At 38.9% G+C, this 16,924-nt stretch overlaps 1 protein-coding gene across 2 annotated transcripts in view; it reads left to right on the top strand.

Moving 5' to 3' along the window:
- MAPK12 (mitogen-activated protein kinase 12) overlaps positions 1 to 4,079 on the top strand; it is a 41,460-nt gene extending 37,381 nt beyond the window's left edge. For both annotated transcript variants that reach the window (XM_085309902.1, XM_085309903.1), the window contains 4 exons: positions 443 to 522; positions 1,298 to 1,376; positions 2,969 to 3,142; positions 3,898 to 4,079. In XM_085309902.1, coding sequence (XP_085166028.1) covers positions 443 to 522; positions 1,298 to 1,376; positions 2,969 to 3,142; positions 3,898 to 3,968 — 404 coding nt within the window. In that variant the 3' untranslated portion in view covers positions 3,969 to 4,079. The remainder of the gene's footprint in view (positions 1 to 442; positions 523 to 1,297; positions 1,377 to 2,968; positions 3,143 to 3,897) is intronic.
- Positions 4,080 to 16,924: the final 12,845 nt, after the last annotated feature.

Here is a 16,924-nt window from a genome sequence, read left to right as displayed (position 1 = left end):
TTTCTTGTCCAGACACATTATCAAACAAAATAGATGGTTATTSAATTTATAATACAACCTTTTCCTGTATGGGAATGTTAATGAGAGTCTCTCCTCCTCCCAGTATCTCCTCTACCTATCTGTCATGCAACATATGGAAACTTAGTAACTTTTTGACTAAATTTGACCAAAAATATTAGAGGGGGCCAGATAATATTAGAGAAGTTTGTAAATGATTCAGTTGTGTGTTCCCAAGTTATAAGATATTTTATTTCCGGTGCATTTCAATGTCTTTGCCTTTGCAAGAGAAATGGAGAACTTTCACCTCATCTTTTATGAATCTTACTTGCCATTGTTTTGTTCTGATTTGTGCTTTCTTTTCCAATTGCAAAGAAACACAATTTTTGTAAGATGTTTAATTTTGCTGTGGTGAAAGACTTTGTTCCTTATTTCTGGTATTCAGATCTGGACCAACTCACAGAAATAATGAAAATAACAGGCACACCAACTCAAGATTTTGTTCAAAAACTGCAGAGTCAAGATGTGAGTATTCTGTTTTGACAATTTATGTCTTAATTTTACTTAAGCCATGCTCAGATTTTAGACTGACTGTGATAGTATATATTGAAATGACCACTGGTGGTGCATATCCACCTTAAAGTGCTTTGGGCATCCAAAATAACTACAGGAGATTAAGGGGAGCCAGAAAATGATTAGAACACTTGAAAAATCTATAAATTTAAATACTTTAAAGTTCCTAATGTGTAGCATATGAACAGCTAGGCATCAGCTGTATTATTGTCTTCACTGGAATTATACTGAAAATATGAACCTCTTCAGAAAACTCACTGTTCTGCGGATGTCTCTGACTTCGTCCTTCCTATTCTTGTGTGGATATCTTTCTGKAGTCCTTAAATCTCTACTATAAGGCACCTAAAATTAATTATTAGACTAACTATAGAATTTAAATACTAACAAATTACTTTAAAATATAGACTTCTAAAGATTTCTATAAACACAAGTATAGCTTTTATTCTTTCAAATGATGCCTACATTTTAATTTTAATTAATATATTAAATATTGAGCACTAATAATTTAAGATTTAAATATCATTTCTTAATCACAGTCTTAAGGCTTGATTTAAAAGGTTCTCAGCAAGAATCTGAATATAATCAGCATTATAGGAAAAAATTAACAAATTCATTTGTACGATGTGGTATCAAAGCATCATTAAAAGTTGCCTTTTAAGCATAAAGTTAATGTTGTCATGGTACAAACAACTCAAATTTCTAATTCAAAACTCATGTTTCTTTTAAGGCAAAAAACTATATCAAAAGCCTCCCAAAAGTTCAGAAAAAAGATTTTGCATCCATCTTGAAGTACGCGAATCCTCTGGGTAAGAAACTTTGTTGTTGTGTTTGTATTGGAGGCAGCAGCAGTAACATGAGTCATGTGATAACCATGACAGTTATGTGATGGTTCTCATGCTGTTCTACCTCTTGCTTTCCATAATTCATAACTTTGATTTTAAGGGCTGAAGTTAGCCAAACTTATACCCTGCCAGGAATCAGATGTTTCTTAGAAGAGTTGAAAAGGAAGTATTTTGTGTTTTAGGCTCTGATCCAGCCTGTACTTGATGTTTTTGCTGGATCTGCTTTCTCAGGAGTCCTGGGAAATGAAATATCTGTAATAAATTTTCCTATGTATTATATTTGAAATATAATTATGAAAGCCGATTCTGATCCATAACAGACATGCAAGCAAATAGAAAGGTGACATTTCAGTGATGGAATGAATACTTTCTGAGAAACCTCTGTGCATTCCTAAGGAGAACTGGCTTGTATTTGATAGATAAAAACAGCTAGAAGAGCACACCAAGTACACACAACTGTGACATGACAGTCAGCCAGAGCTTTGAGGTGGATCTGCCCAAACCTTATCTGTTCTCCAGCAACCTGAGAACTCAGAAAGCTAGGTTTTATTAAAATATAAATTAGGGTAATTGAGTCTTCTCTATTTAAGAATTTAAAATACGATGGTCAGTTACAATGGAAATCAATAGGATCAATAAGCAATTCTTACCTGACTACTCAGTTAATTGACTGACCTTTTGAGCTATAGCAAACTCCATACACTCTTCCTGTCACCTCTGAGTCTGTCAGGCTGCTCCTTTCATAGAGAACAACTGCTCGTGCTCTGGAAGAGAAGTYTGGAGAGAATCCATGATGTGACAGGCAAGAGTTGCAGCTCCCTGTTGCATGCTGTTGTCKCTCCCCTTTCAGTGTTCCACCTGACCCAGAAACATTCTTATGGAACGTAACAGAAAAAGGGAGAATAAAGAAATCAGTCATGTTATCTGTTTACACTAACCCATTCTGACAGTCTCACATAGATCATTTAKATCTCCCCAATCTAAAATCCATTGGAGAGGAATATGTAAGATTTTCATATATTTTTTTAGTGTTTCATCTGAGGTCCAGAATATGTAGCAGATAAAGTCTGTGCTGAGATTCTGATCATGGAGAGCTGTAGTGCGTCTCAAAGTGTACTGCTGGGGCCGAGGGCTTGGATTTGGTTGCATGCAGAGCAATTCTCATTAGTTCTTCATCCATCTGTTCATTCTGCTGCTGTCAAGTCATAATACACCCTGGAACCACAACACAGTGGCAGCAGTATGCAAAGGCACCTGTACAACCCTAAATGCAGTGGTTCTGGAGCCAGAAGTTGAAGAAGCTGAGGTGAGGTGGCTGTATTGCTTTTGGAAGCAGCAGAGCATTTCTGCTTTGCATCAGGCTTTGTACGTGTCCCAGTCTGTTCACAACACTGAAYTGTGTGGCTTAGAGGGACCTCGTGGCTGTGGAACAAACACCCAGTAATTCTGTTTTGTAACTCAGTATTTATTTAAAATAACCCCAGGGCAACAATACTGTACACAAGCTGGAATCAATGGTATGACTTGAATGCAGTGGGTATTTTTTTGTTGAATAGCTGTAAACCTTTTGGAGAAGATGCTGGTGCTRGATGCAGAGAAGAGAGTCACAGCAGCTGAGGCTTTGATGCATCCTTACTTTGAACCTATTCATGATCCTGAGGAAGAAATCGAAGCTGAAAAATACGATGACACGTTTGATAACATGGATCTTCCACTGGATGAATGGAAGCGTGAGTTCAATTTTGTGATGGTTTTAAAAAGGAACAGATAAAAAGATCAYCCAAATAATTCGTAAAGTAGACAGCAGTAAGATTGAGAAACACTATTGACAAGCCAGTGTTCTTCTCATCAGATCTTTCTGGAGCCATCCCCAAAGGTTTTCTTCTCTTCCTTCTAATAATGGCTTCTCTCCTCTACTTCTCTGTGTGTCTTTCCACCCATCTGCTGCAATGTAGGAAATAAATAATTTCTGTAACATGTCCTTTTCAGTGTGTAGAACAGGGAAAGCTTCCTACTGACTCTTCAGGGCTGCCACTGTTGCTGGCCTTAAAATTAAGTTAGTTGTTTTCTGTCACTGCAGGAGACTCTCTCAGCAGAGGTTTACGTCTGAATCCAGTTTTTATCCAACTTTGGAAGGTTGTATTTTGACTTCTGAATGTGAACTTGATTTTTAATTCTGCTGTGTCCAGTAGGTCTTGCTGAAGGTAACGCCCACTGCATTGTAAAGCCACCACTTGCATCCCTTTGAAAGCACCTATAATATTTCAGTATGGGCTGAATTCTTCAAATCTAAAATGGTGACTTAGGATAAAATCATCTCTGATTTCCTTATCTTTTTAGTCTTTCTACCTTTTTTGCCTAAAGAGCCTTTCTCTTCCTCACCTAGATGAAAGCTTAACCATGATGGCAGTTGCCCTTGCTCAAGTCTATGCAGCACCTTTTCTGAGTATACCAGCAGCACTGTTTTTCTTCTGTTGTTTTCCAGGTATTACTTATAAAGAGATACTGAACTTCAAGCCACCACAAACATCAGAGTCAAAGGAGACAGCAGTGTAATTATCTGACTTGATCTTTTCAGAACTCAGAAGAAAACAAGAAAGTTGTAAATGTTTGTGATATTTCAGGTGTATAAAACTTTTATAAATAAATTGGATGTAATCTGTTTCATCTGCACTGTAAAAGAGCAGTGTCTTTTACTCTGCTTGTGGAAGTTGATGCCTTTGGGACTAGCATTTCAAAACTATCCAGATACTCATTGCTATCCACATCTCCCTTCTGCATGATGGAATTCAGATTGTGATAACTCAGTGTCATCTTCAAAAGAGCAGGTAGAACTAACTAATTCTTCAAACCAGAGGTCAAAAGAGTGCAAGTTACCACTCCGAGCAAGCTGAGGCACAGACTATGTCAGTGATGCACAGTGAGTMCTCTCTAAGGCCAGTGACCTATCTTGAATGCTAGAAGTATTAGCATGAGTTCCTCTGGACTATTCTGCCTTTGTGATGTGCCTGGAGCGGCTCATCAGCTTCTTTTACGTCAGCTGGCGTAGCAGGTGGCAGAGACGCAGCCTGAATGAATGCCTGTTTCCTGTGTCGAACATGAGTGGAGATCTGAGCTCCAACCAATTCCGACAGATTTTTGCAAGAGGCAAGAAGCAGAGAAGTGTCAGTGTCCCAGACTTTTGCGAAGTAACCGATGTAGTAGGACAAGATTTCCCAAATGCATGAAGTGAACTGTCACTAGAGAAACAGTMACTTTCAGGGGGTACCGTATTTTAGTCTGAATACAGTGCAGTTTCTTTTAATAGACTAGKGGTCAAGGATTTCTAGGGAGAAACTATAAGGTTTTCTAAAATTTTGTAATTTTCTAGCATTTTAATATTGAAACAATCACTTAAAAAATGCACCTTCTTAGAGGGGAATACTGATTGGAGATTCAGCCCTGCTGATGTTAGAAAAAAAGTTGCATGCAGGTCACACCATAGAAAATAAGATGAGAATAAAAATACTACAGTGCAGCTATTCTTGTGACCTACAGCAAATTGTTTTGTTCACAGTGTATAGAGGTGACACCAGGTGCATAATAATAACTATTTCTTTTTTTAGCCTGTGGAACTCATCTTAATTTCTCAGGGGAGACGGGAGGGGAGAGATGGAGGCACCTCAATCTTATTTGAGATGCCTTACCAGCAGTAGACAGCTCCTTTTTGAGTTCCTGTGGGATACTGGTGAGGCACTTTGTAAGTGCCTCTTATTATCTGGGTTCATTTACTGTATTTTCCTAGGTGCTTAGTTCCTAATAATCTCTCAGAGGAAAAAACAAATTGGCAAACCTCTGGGATGCAGAAATTTGTTGTGGGATTGCTTCTCCTTGTTAATGGTAATCTCTTTAACTATTTGGATATGTGTAATTCCCAATGCAGTATACTGTTGTGTATTGTTGCTGAGTGAAACRGTTCTTAGCAGAAGAAAACTTGAAAAAAATCTATGAAAAACAACTAAGAAATTACTTAGATTTTGCTTTAATAAGCGTTTTAAAACAGAAGCTTAATCAGGTCACAGTTGTTCTGTTTCTCTTAATGAATGCTTTAGTGAAACAACTGTAAATACCAGTATTTAAAAATTATTTGTGATGGACACTGATTAGCTGAGACAGGCMCTGAGGGATATGACATGGTAACAAAAACCTTGAACTTCTGGTGTACTTGACAAGTCATTAAAAACGGTTGTTTCAGGAATGCCTGAAAGAGCAAGTAGTGAATGTAGTTTGAAACAGGTCACCGAGAAAGGCATGCTGAGGAGTCATAGCCAATTTTGCACTATTGACTTTCTGCTTGGGCTACACAATTATGTTAAATAGGAACTTTATTTTTTACTTAATGAATGTTTTCTTTTTTGGGAACATGCCCTGTAGTCCTCCTAAAAGTCAAGGGAGAAAAGTGCCTGTTGGAGTTAGGAGTTTTTGATGGAGCCAGTTAAGGAAGGTACAAGAATGTCAAAATTCCTTAAAAAATGTTTCCTTTATAGTTAAAATGGAATTTCAACAGCTTTGGTTCTGGCAAATGGCTCAAAAGCTAGTCAGACTTGGAGCATTTTTTTCATTGAAAAACTGTTTTGCAGGGTTTTTTTTAATACCAACTCTTCCATTTTTTTAAACTCTTTTTGCCTCTCTAGCTTTAGTGAAATCAAGCCCTATAGAACTCCATTGGCTGAGGTGAACTTGCTTCTCTTGATTGTGACTTAGAATTGTAGAAGCAGCTAGCYTACATGAGACATAGGAAAATAATGTTATTTCTTCTAGATAACTGAGGAATACAAAACGCTTAAAATAACTGAAGAGAAGATCTTGATGTATGTGCTAGCAAAGATGGAAGTAGTAAAGTACTGCTATGCTGTCTTGTCAGTAAACAGTTTGTAGGGTAAAATTACGAACACTAAAAAAGCTTGTTCAATCTTAGCATGATGTTTCTGCAAAGAGATTCAAGTACAAAAAACCTGCTCGAAACAGCAGTAGAGATTATTAGTATAAATAGCTCATTAAAAGAAATGTGGTAAAAGTAGATTTTTTTGCATAGGAGGCAGCTGTTGCTTCAAAGGGAGAAACAACATTTCCTAGGTTTTTATTTGCTCTGTCTACTGGTGCTAAGCAACTCAGGAATAAGAACCCAATACTGTTTGCGTTAAGGAGAAATGTAAATATATTCTGCATGTACTTGAAATGTATTGTGAAAAATAAAAGTTGGATTTTTGTTTTTTGCACAATAATGTTTTATTTTCCCCATAYGAGTTCCCAAATACATAATCATTCCTAAAAATACTATTTTCAGTATAAGGAAACGGTATGAAACCTAATATTGTAGGTACATTTCATGTAATATGAGCTACTGACGTAGTTTATTTCAGAAATCTGTCAGACCACAAATTCTAACCTGCCTCCCATTTCCAAAACAGCAAGTCAGCCACATAACTGACTCGATTATATTACTGCCCTCTATTTCTTGGAGCCTCTTGGATTTTAGCAAACATCTCTGCTTTGTTCTGAATGACAGTATTTAAATACTTAAAAACACATTCCTCAGCATGATTTTAAGAACTAGAGGCTGACAGTCAGCAAGCCTCTGTGACATATAAATCCCCAAGTCAGAGTTAGTAGAGTTCTAGCAGCATTTGTGGGACCTTAGCCTGGAAAACCTATATGCCTCCTGGCTGTTTTAGAGCAGAAATTGTCCCATTAAATATTACAGTGTCTGCTGCATTGAAGAGTCATCATTCATGTTAAATTTTGAAAATGGTGATAAATTTTTTTAAAATGGCCAGATGTGGCTCACAGTTTTGACCTCCTGATTATTTTCTGGTTCACTGTTGGTTAACACTGAGGTGAGGCTGATGTGTGGCCTGCAAAATGTATTTAGAAGATCCACTTCATTCTTACTTCAGAACTAATACACATATGAGCTGGGTGGGACATTTTGAGCTTCCTGCTTTCAGATCAGCTATTCAGATGCAAACATCAGATGTTTCTGGTCTGCTCCAGCTAAGGTTATCGTAGAATTGTTAGGTCAGAGCCGCTGTTAGATATTACCATTCCCTGGATCTTGGCATGAAATACTCTCATAASGCTGTCATGTGGCCTGTGCATGTTTGAAGCCCGGTAATTAGGCATTAAAAATGCACATTTTTAAAGTGACTTTTCTCGTATTAATCATTGGAATGCTGAGTACTACTGCTAGGAGCTTGTATGTGCTGAATGCAGGAGAACAAGAACAGAGAGGGTAGCTTTGGGGGCCTGTTTTCAGACAAAGGTTATTGTTTAGCAAGTAAAAGGGAAAGAACAGGGGCTTGTAACACCTGCTGTCTCTGCTGATTAATACTTCATCTTCTAACTACATTGTAAGGTAACTGGTTGTGTAAGTAAGTCAAATATTATCAGAAGCTATTATAGGGACTACCACATTTAAAATCTCTTCCTAAGTATTTTTAAGAATTAAGAAGCATTTTTAAAAAGAAAAAAAAATTAAAAGGACTTACATCCTAGAGACACCCTTTAAAACTGCATGGAGTAGCAGTTAATGRGCAGCTCTTTTGCACAAAAGATTTGCAGTTTTCTAGGATAGCAACATAGTGATCTGAAAACYAACTGTCATTTAGCAACCACATGCAGCTGTCATACATGGGAACRATTGCATGAAATTTAGCTACCAGGAACAGCATCCCTCTGCAAGGAGGCAAATAGGGACCAGTAATTTAAGGATTCATTATTTTTGTCTGCTGTTACACTGCTGCACAAGCAGAGTTCACTTACRCTTAGCCTGGCTACATTTCCATGCTAGAGTTTTCTCGTTCATCCTAAGGTCTGTTTCATCACTGGTTCAGTAGAGGGTGGGGCGAATTTCCCAGCTAAGCTTGGGTAATCTAGGCATGCAACTCCTATGGCTTTCATTGAAGTATTTKAAATGCACTGTTATTTTTGTGAGGGACAACAGTGAAGCAACSAAATTAAATGTAGTGAAAGAAAATACTCAGATTCTGTTTGAGAATTTTCTCATTTTTGGCTATGGTACATTCTTTGGAGGTAAACATGCTTGTGCAGAGCAGGAAATGTCTTACTGGGTTTGGATGGGGTCTGAGATAACGGGGCTCAGAGCTCAGTGAAACGCATGCTACTGATACAGTGACAAGCAAAGATGGGCACCTAATCCAATTCGATCAGATGACTGAGAAACTGACTGATTATTAAAACAGTAAAATTATACTGCTCCAGAGATCACAGCCATTTAGTCCACTGCGGGACTGGGCTGTGAGTACTTGTGTGTGTGCTTGCACGCAGCCAGAGCCGGTGGGAGCTGTGCTTTGGACAGGCTCTGGCTGTGCTAGTGAACTCACTGTGCCAGGGAATGTTTCCAGGTACTGGACCACAATTATCTGTTCTGCCAAATTGCTAACACAACGGGATACCGTTATCTGGTCTGGCCAAAACAAATCCATAAATGCAAGTGCCAGCTGACAGTGGCCAAATTTGAATCTGCTGGTTTCAGAAAGCCTGTGGATTTCAGGGTCTTAGGTGGTTTGTATTAAATTAAAGTTCTACTTGAAAAGATTACAATATCCCAAAAATAAAAGGAAAATAATACATATTTTTCCCTGTTATTTGGGAAATCTAGTGAAGTCATTGTGAATCTGTCATTTCCTATTAACAAGTTTTGGACTAAGCCCCTAGTAAGGGTCATAACAACATAATTTGCCCTAATGAAGTTTTTCCTACATAATASATCAGTGCAAAAGATAATAACGAGATAAGAAGGAAAACAACTACTAGAGAGCACAGATTCCATTTAAAACAAAGAAAAGACTATATAGGAGATTCAAGACAATGTTGATTAATAAGCTTCCAACTAAATCAAGAACACTCTGTTAGTACTTTAAGGTTGCTGAGTTAYCAGAACAGTGTGAAACTATGACCATATGTAAACAAGGACCATTTGGAGACTCTAAAACAAGAGAGATTCTCTTCACAAATCAGAGCTCACTATATCCATTTACCCATTAATTACTGTAGCTATTCAGTATTGCTATTTTAAGTCTAACCAAGTATTAAATACTTTTCCTTTTGTTTTTCAGTGGCTTTTGATTGTACTGCCTTTCATACTTTATGACTGACCTAGTGGTTATTTTGATTTGATATGATTAATACTATGAACTTACTGCATGTCTTCCAGGTTTGAATTGCTTTCCATAGCTAGTGTTTGGCAGCGCTAGCTAAAGTACTTTGAGGAATAAATTATTAATGGAAATGGCAAATTCATTCTGCACTGTAACCTCAAACCGTAGCAGTGGGATATGGCTGGCCTCCCATCAGAAAATGCTCAGGAAGGGCTGAAGAGCTGAGCTGAGCAAGCAAACGTTGCTGTGCCTCAAAGACTGGCTTTCCCTAATGTGTCAAATTCATAGCAGAAGATGGCTGTGGGTTCCCTTATGGTTAATAAATTCTTCTCAAATATGGTCACATGACATCAGCTGGTTCCTACATCCTTTGTGATCAGTGAAGTAGGTTTAAAGAAGATTAAATCTCTTTCACACCCTCCAAGAATTGTCAGTGTTAATACAACTAGTTAYGGAGTTTGAACCAGAAGTGTTTCATTCCTTTTGGATATTTGTTCTTGGAAAGAAAAAAAAAAGAAAAAAAAAGAAACATGAAATACGAAAGTAGGCAAAAGTTGAAGGTTTCCCTTAGTTTTCTATGTTAGCTTTATCTCACATACTCAGATAGTATTCTTGCCAAGTAAATCAAATGCTGAAGGCACGGAGAGGATGATTGTGTAAGGAGTCCATTAAGCACAGGGGTCCCTGGGCTGTTGTTCGGTGGGAGCCGCTGTTTGTGCCTTTTCRGGCTTGGTATCCGCATCTGCACAATGCTGTGCTGGAGGCAAGAGTACTTTCCCTATTGAATCTTTTTAACTATCATGTTCCTGAGCAAACATTCTTATATAACCTCCTAAAAGACAGTTTACCAAAAGGAGTGGGATAGGTGGCCTGTTTATGCTGGCCACGTTGTCAGGCTTACTAACATCGAGGTCTATCGTGAGAACGGCACTGAAATCAATAGGACATACGGCAAAGCGCAGTATACAGTAAACTTCAACATAAGTAAAATGGTCTGAATCTTGGCTTTYGGGATTTAATCGTGGATTATGGAAACTGTGCCACTGACTTCCCTGAGTACAGGATCAGCCTGTCAATAAATCCAGTACTTCTATTCCATTTTCATAGAACATYGGGAAGAAAAACACTGTTCAGTGCGAATCAGGATGGCAACATCTGACCCTAATTATTAAAGAATGCAAACACTTGGAGTATTTGCCTATGCAATCAAGTGTTCAGGTTGCACTCTCTAGGTATATTTCCTAGAAATATATTTTTTCTCTTTTGCAATGAAAGAGCTCTCCTGCGTTAGTACATTTAACAGTAGTGAGGTGGATGTAGAGACGCAGATATAAGCGAGGCAAGGCTTAGGGGGCATGGTAACAGTTCTTACCAGACAAACTGATACAACTGGGAAAAAAAAAAAAAAAAAAAAAAGACACTCTCAGGCAAACAAGCTCTTTCCAGGTCTGAAACTAGAGCCCCGATCACAAATCTTTTGTCTCTAAATGCTCTTGAGTCTTCAAAATACCTTCCCTGCTAAACTATTTACTCCTCTATAGTTTCCATAATGAAAACAGCCTCCTGGGGTTACCGTCATCAATCTTCGGTCACTGCAACCAGCATGAAAYCCTTAACATTTAGGGAATGAAAACGGCTCCTTCTGTAAAAATCAGCCTCTCTTAATATACCTTCAAATTAATTTTTTCTCTTGTTCAGATTTCCTTCTCTGAGCTTCATAAAATAATCCTAAACAAGCCTTAGTTTAAAAGAGTATTTCAAGCACTGTTTAGTTTTAAACAGTTTATAAATGAACGTTCTGCAGTTTTTCCCTTACTTATTTACTCAGCTCTAGCTGTCATGTAGCTTTTCAGGGTGGATTCCTCTCAATTTCATTTTCCACTGGCACCACTGGAAAAAAAATGCCCCGGGATGATGGTAACTGACTGTGGAAGCCAAATGACACAACATTTCGCAGACAGGCACAGTATGTTCTGCATCCAGATCAGCAAAGGGGAGTCGGGGGCCGCCTAATCCTGGCCTGCAGGCAGAAGGGGGGGGGGTCTCATCCAGGTATTTCAATCCAAATAGGGTTTAATCATTAGGGTGGAGACTTCTTTATCAGTGAGCTCTCTTCCAGATAGGGTAATGGACAGCAAATGCCTTTGATGTCACCAGCGGCCCCGCACGCGCGTGACGCACGCCGCGGCGCAGGGGCAGGGACCCGCCGAGGCTGGCGGCCGGCAGAAGGGGAAAGGTTGTTTCCTTCCCCACCTTTTCCAAAGCACGTGGCCTCTGTTGGGTTTTTTTCTTTCTATTTGAAGACTGGGCCCTGTTTGTTTCGTTTTTTTTTAATCGAACTCTCTGTACCTGCTGACGGGGCTGTCCTGCCAAACGAAGCGGGGGCAGCCGGCGGTGGCCGCAGCTCTCCGGCCCGTCCGGGCAGTCACTACAGCGATGGAAACGCTCTCTGCKGGAGCAGCTGCTGAGGCCTTGCGGATCTGGAGGGGCTGCTGCTGTTCAATCCTCTACATCCCGGTGCCAGCTGAAGGCATCACGTGAGCCCATCAGGGTGTAAATCGAAAGCTTTAGTAACTGTGCAAGATGGAAATTACTTCTACACAGCTGTTGTAACACATTTCTGATCAGAGAAACAAGGCGGCTTGCAGACTACCCGGGGGGATGCCACCCCGTGCCCGCACGACAGCGCGGCGAAAGCCATGGTGGTTTGATACCGACGCAAAGAAATAGCGGTTGTGAACCCGCGGTGGCGCCGGGCGGCCAGGAMGATCGAGCCGCCGGGGGACGGGGTGCAGCCGCCCGCCTGCCRCGGTGCCGCGTCGCTCCGGAGCGGTTTCTCTCACGGAGCTGGGGAGCGCCGTTCGGCTCCTCTGCGCCGGTAACCAGCGCGGCTCGCGCGAAAGGCCTGCGGCTTACTTAACTGAAACTTGTAAAACGTTTCGAGTTCCTCCAGCGTTACAGGACACATCCTGAAGGAAAGCAGATCAGCGATTGCTGCAACAGCAAATGTGGGGTGTTTTCGGCAGAGTAATAAACTGCGTTAGGGAATATCTAAAATGGAGTGAAAATAAGAAGCAGAGAATATTCCAGCCTTCAGCAAGGCTTACCCTTTTGGCGCAGGGCTTAAATAACACAAAAAMCCCAACCATTACAATTGAATATTCACATAGCAGACAGGTAAAAAATATATACTGTCTCTCTAAGAATGGGTACACTCATTTTTGAAGCAGAGACCCTTCCTTAAGGGTTTGCCCCAGCTACACATTTTTTTTTCCTATGAGTCCCAAAATATTTTTTTAAAACTGACTCTATACAAACACTTGAGTTCAGGACACAGCTATTTGTTAAGCTTAGTGTACAGGTGTGTATTTGAATGCAAAAGTTTGGAAATTGTTTTAGAAAAAAATTCTATCTAAGAATGCTCTAATACAGAAATTTAAAAGTAAAGGCTAGGAATTATCAAATATTTTTCTTTATGGAATTTTCAAATGTAAATCTATGCTCTTAAAAATAGTAATTCATGGTTTGGAGACAGATTTGTAACAAAAAAAGAAAAAACAAAACCAGGAATCCAATAATCTCCGACACTACTCTGAGATTCATATACACGGCATAACTTCAGCCATTTTTTGACACTTTTTTTTCTAACTTCAGTTTACTAAAACCATTTGTAAGGGAAACGCTGTTATGGTTATTTACATTCAAATATATTTTCAAACCATGAAAAGAGAATACTTTTTACTCTAGAAAAAATTGTGCTAGTGTCAGAGGCAATTTTGTTCAGACAGGATCTGACTACAATACCTCAATTCAGATATTTTAAACACATTTAATTTTGAAACCTTCTCGCTATTATTTAAGTTTCCMTTATTCAGCAAAGCACTTAGGCTAAAGCTTGACTTTTAAACACATGCTCAAGGCCCACAGATTTTAACAGCGCTAATGAGAAGTGAATTTGGCCTGCCATATATGTGTGTGTGTGTGTGTGTGTATATATATATATTTGCCATTATAACACCAAATGCTGATATTCTTTCCTCCGGCTGGCTGGAGCACATARGCGTTAGGCTCCAAATGCTGCCAAGTAACTTGAAAGGGGCCGGCCGCGGGGCTGCTGGAGTCAGCGGCGCACTCACGGAGCCTTTTACTCGCTTAACTGATAGAGCTATCTCCAGCAACAGCCAGCAGCCAGGCATAATTTTCAAGACTTAATGTGTTTTTGCCTTATCCTGATAATCAGTAGCTGGCTACAGGCCACAGACAGAGTATTGCGAATAGACGAGATGACCCTGTTTACTTTCTCAGTGGACTACAAACAGGCGGCATAGACTTGCTGTTTACTTGTAGTCAAAAACAGTTGTTTCCTTACGTTCTTATGAAGCACTCTCAAAACTACTTTTACTATTTTTTTTCATGCAAGTTTGGAAATTATTCAACACGCTGTCCTTTTAACCTAGCTTTTTGTTTTATTTGTAGTTGCCCACTAATAACTACGCGCGGGAGGGGATACAACTACGAAAAACAGAAGATTACCAAAGTTGTTTCTCAAGCTTAAAAAACAAACAAGAAATTTTCTGCACAGCAGGATTACATCCAAAATATGTAAAACACTATCTGCCAAATGGCCCTTCATCCGCAAAGAGAAATCAAGCAAAACTAGATTGAAACCCAGTAAAACTAATTAAAAATAAAAAGGAAACCTAGGCAAAATTAGGTTTGCTGCAAAAAAGCGGCAAACAAATAAGAAAAAAAAAAGAGGTTTAATTTTTTACCTCAGGGAAAACAAGTGACTATTACTATTGACTTCATATAAAGGTGTTTATGTAGTACGTGATCAATAGTGTAAAAATCTAAATTAAGACAGACTGTATTTTGCTCCTGCCTGAAAGCCATAATCTTGAATTTGCTTCCAAGACCTTAAAACTTTAGCAAAAAACCCCAAAATTTTGAATCTGCCATATTGCTTATGAATGAATATTGAAAATTCCACTTTCTTTATTCCACTGTCTTCCCAGTGTTTCTCTTCTCCTTCGTGCTATCTTAAAAGCTAACGGTATTGAAAGCCAACATAGCATTTAAGCRATACGGCCCCTATCGTAAGATCTCACTTTGCAGTGCAATGGATATTGCCTGAGTATAGTTTTGAGAATGTGCTGCTAGTCTGTAGGTCAGCACAGCATCTGAGTTCTTACGCTAAAATCTCTTTATGCGACTTCTCCCACTAAGCTGTGAGCAAAATATCGCTAGAGCAGAGACGTGAGAGCTGAACAGGTCAATGAATATCGCACTGCATTCGAATAACAAAGCTATGAGTTATGTGCCTGCTTTTGCTGCAGCTGATTAACAAGTCATCTATTCTTCCCATCACTGACTTATCTGGTCTACTTAGGAAATGCACTTACTCAGGTTTTGTGTCGTATTCGGCACACTTGTGCCTCTAGGGAGTATTGTTGGAATATATGCAGGTATTCATATGCCTCCTCCCTGCTTTTGTAGTACCTGAACAGTTCATATTCTAATGCACTTAATTTCTTACATCCTCTGCAAATAAGGAAGTATTATTATCCTAATTCTGTAGTGGAGGAGTAAAATACAGCAGAGTTAAAGGTTATACAGGAAGCCTGTGGCAGAGTAAGWAACTAAATTTGGGTTATCCAAAGCCTAAACTTTCTTTCACTATTAAACAAAATTTCCTTTCAATTAATCCATTACCAGTGATAAGGATAACTCTTAGTATGTCAAGGCAGTGAGCCTTTAACTATTTGCATTAAATATTTACAAGGATTTTAAATAAAAAAATTGTATTTCTATTTTTTTTAATTGAGGCAATGAAAAAGCCATTGTGATAAGTAAATTAGAGGCATTTTCAAAACCATCCATGACTTTTCCTTTGTTGTTTTGCAGACACATGCATTGCCTAATTGTTTTTTAATAAAACAAAATTATAAATGATGCCCCACAGAAGAAGCATGTTGATCCAGCAAAGTTGTTATCAGAGTGACAACCGTCTGTCTGAAGCCTCCTTTTAGGACTGTGCAGCTGAATATTGCAAAAATGCTTAGACTAAAACCAAAAATCCCTAGGTCTGCTAGCTTGCTCTCAAACTCCTAGTTTCTTTGAAGAAAATTTCAGTCTCATTTCTTATAAGATCTGATGAGTGGCTCCTGGTTAATCTCTGTCTGTCTCCCTGGTAACAGTCAAAGGAAGTGAAACAGAGGTGGGCAGGGAGGTAGTCTCCAACAACTATTCATGTTATCAGGGTCCATCAGCAGGTGACCGGTTCTCATATCCAGGAACAATAAATACAGCCTGTGGCTAATGGAACAACCACACAGCTTTCTTCAAAAGTTTCAAAGAGAATTAGCTGGAATCCAGACGTTGAGAGAAAAGTTTCTCTAAACTTCAGGTCTTACATTTTGACTGGGCATCTGCAATTCTTCTGATAGTTTGCTCAACAATGTATTTTTTTATATTATACAGTTTTCATTCAGGCAGGCTATGCATAGAAGTCACTACTGTTAGAAATAGTGCAGTCCTTTCAGCTATTATATAATTTGAATTAAAATGTTTAGTCAGTGTGATAACAGTAAATCTCAGATTACTGTGCTCCTAAAAGCAACTGCATGTATAAGTGCATGACAGTTTTTTCCACACTGTATCAATGAGCAGCTAAGTATTTGCAAAAAAAGAGAAACCATGGTATAGCAACACTGGGTGTTTGCCAAGCTTTGCCAAGAAGTCAGCATATGGCTGATCTGCCTTTCCAAGCAATAGCAATTTGCATGTGCCTTTTTAATGACAGCTCTACAAGATTCTTGCTAAAAATGATAAATGATAATGGCTTGCTGTCAAACTGAGTTTCAAGGTGGCATCCTCTCGTGAAGAATATCAAAATAATTAAGTCAATGCAGAAGCATAGCCAAAATCTTTCCCATGCTTAAAAGTGACTTGTGAATGCAGGGAAAAGAAGTGTCAAATTGACAAATTCCTTAATAAATGCTGCTGCTGAAACTAGTATAGGCTAAGCAGTTTGACTCAGCTAACATCTGGAATCCAGAGACTGTCAAAAGAGACCAGAACTAGAAGTTCCCCCAAATGTTCCTCTTTTCTCACAGAAGATGGTAAACAAAAACGAATGACTGGCAATATGGATAATAATTTTTTTTGTTCTCAGAGCCAGCGATAATAATTCTTCATCTGTGTCAAGGGCCTTTAGAATCATTATGCCTCATAATTTACAGCAAATACATAAAGTCATGTCATTTCCCTAGGAGTACTTCATTCAAAACAGAAGCAGTGTAGAAGGGTAGCCACTGTATGATCGTTCTGACAGTCTGCACCGACCTATAAAAT

The sequence above is a fragment of the Rhea americana genome, unplaced genomic scaffold, assembly GCF_003343005.1.
Source record: "Rhea americana isolate MKP2758 unplaced genomic scaffold, rheAme1 scaffold_306, whole genome shotgun sequence".
In the NCBI taxonomy this organism is placed as follows: Eukaryota; Metazoa; Chordata; class Aves; order Rheiformes; family Rheidae; genus Rhea; species Rhea americana.
This window is presented reverse-complemented; position numbering and strand designations above follow the sequence as displayed.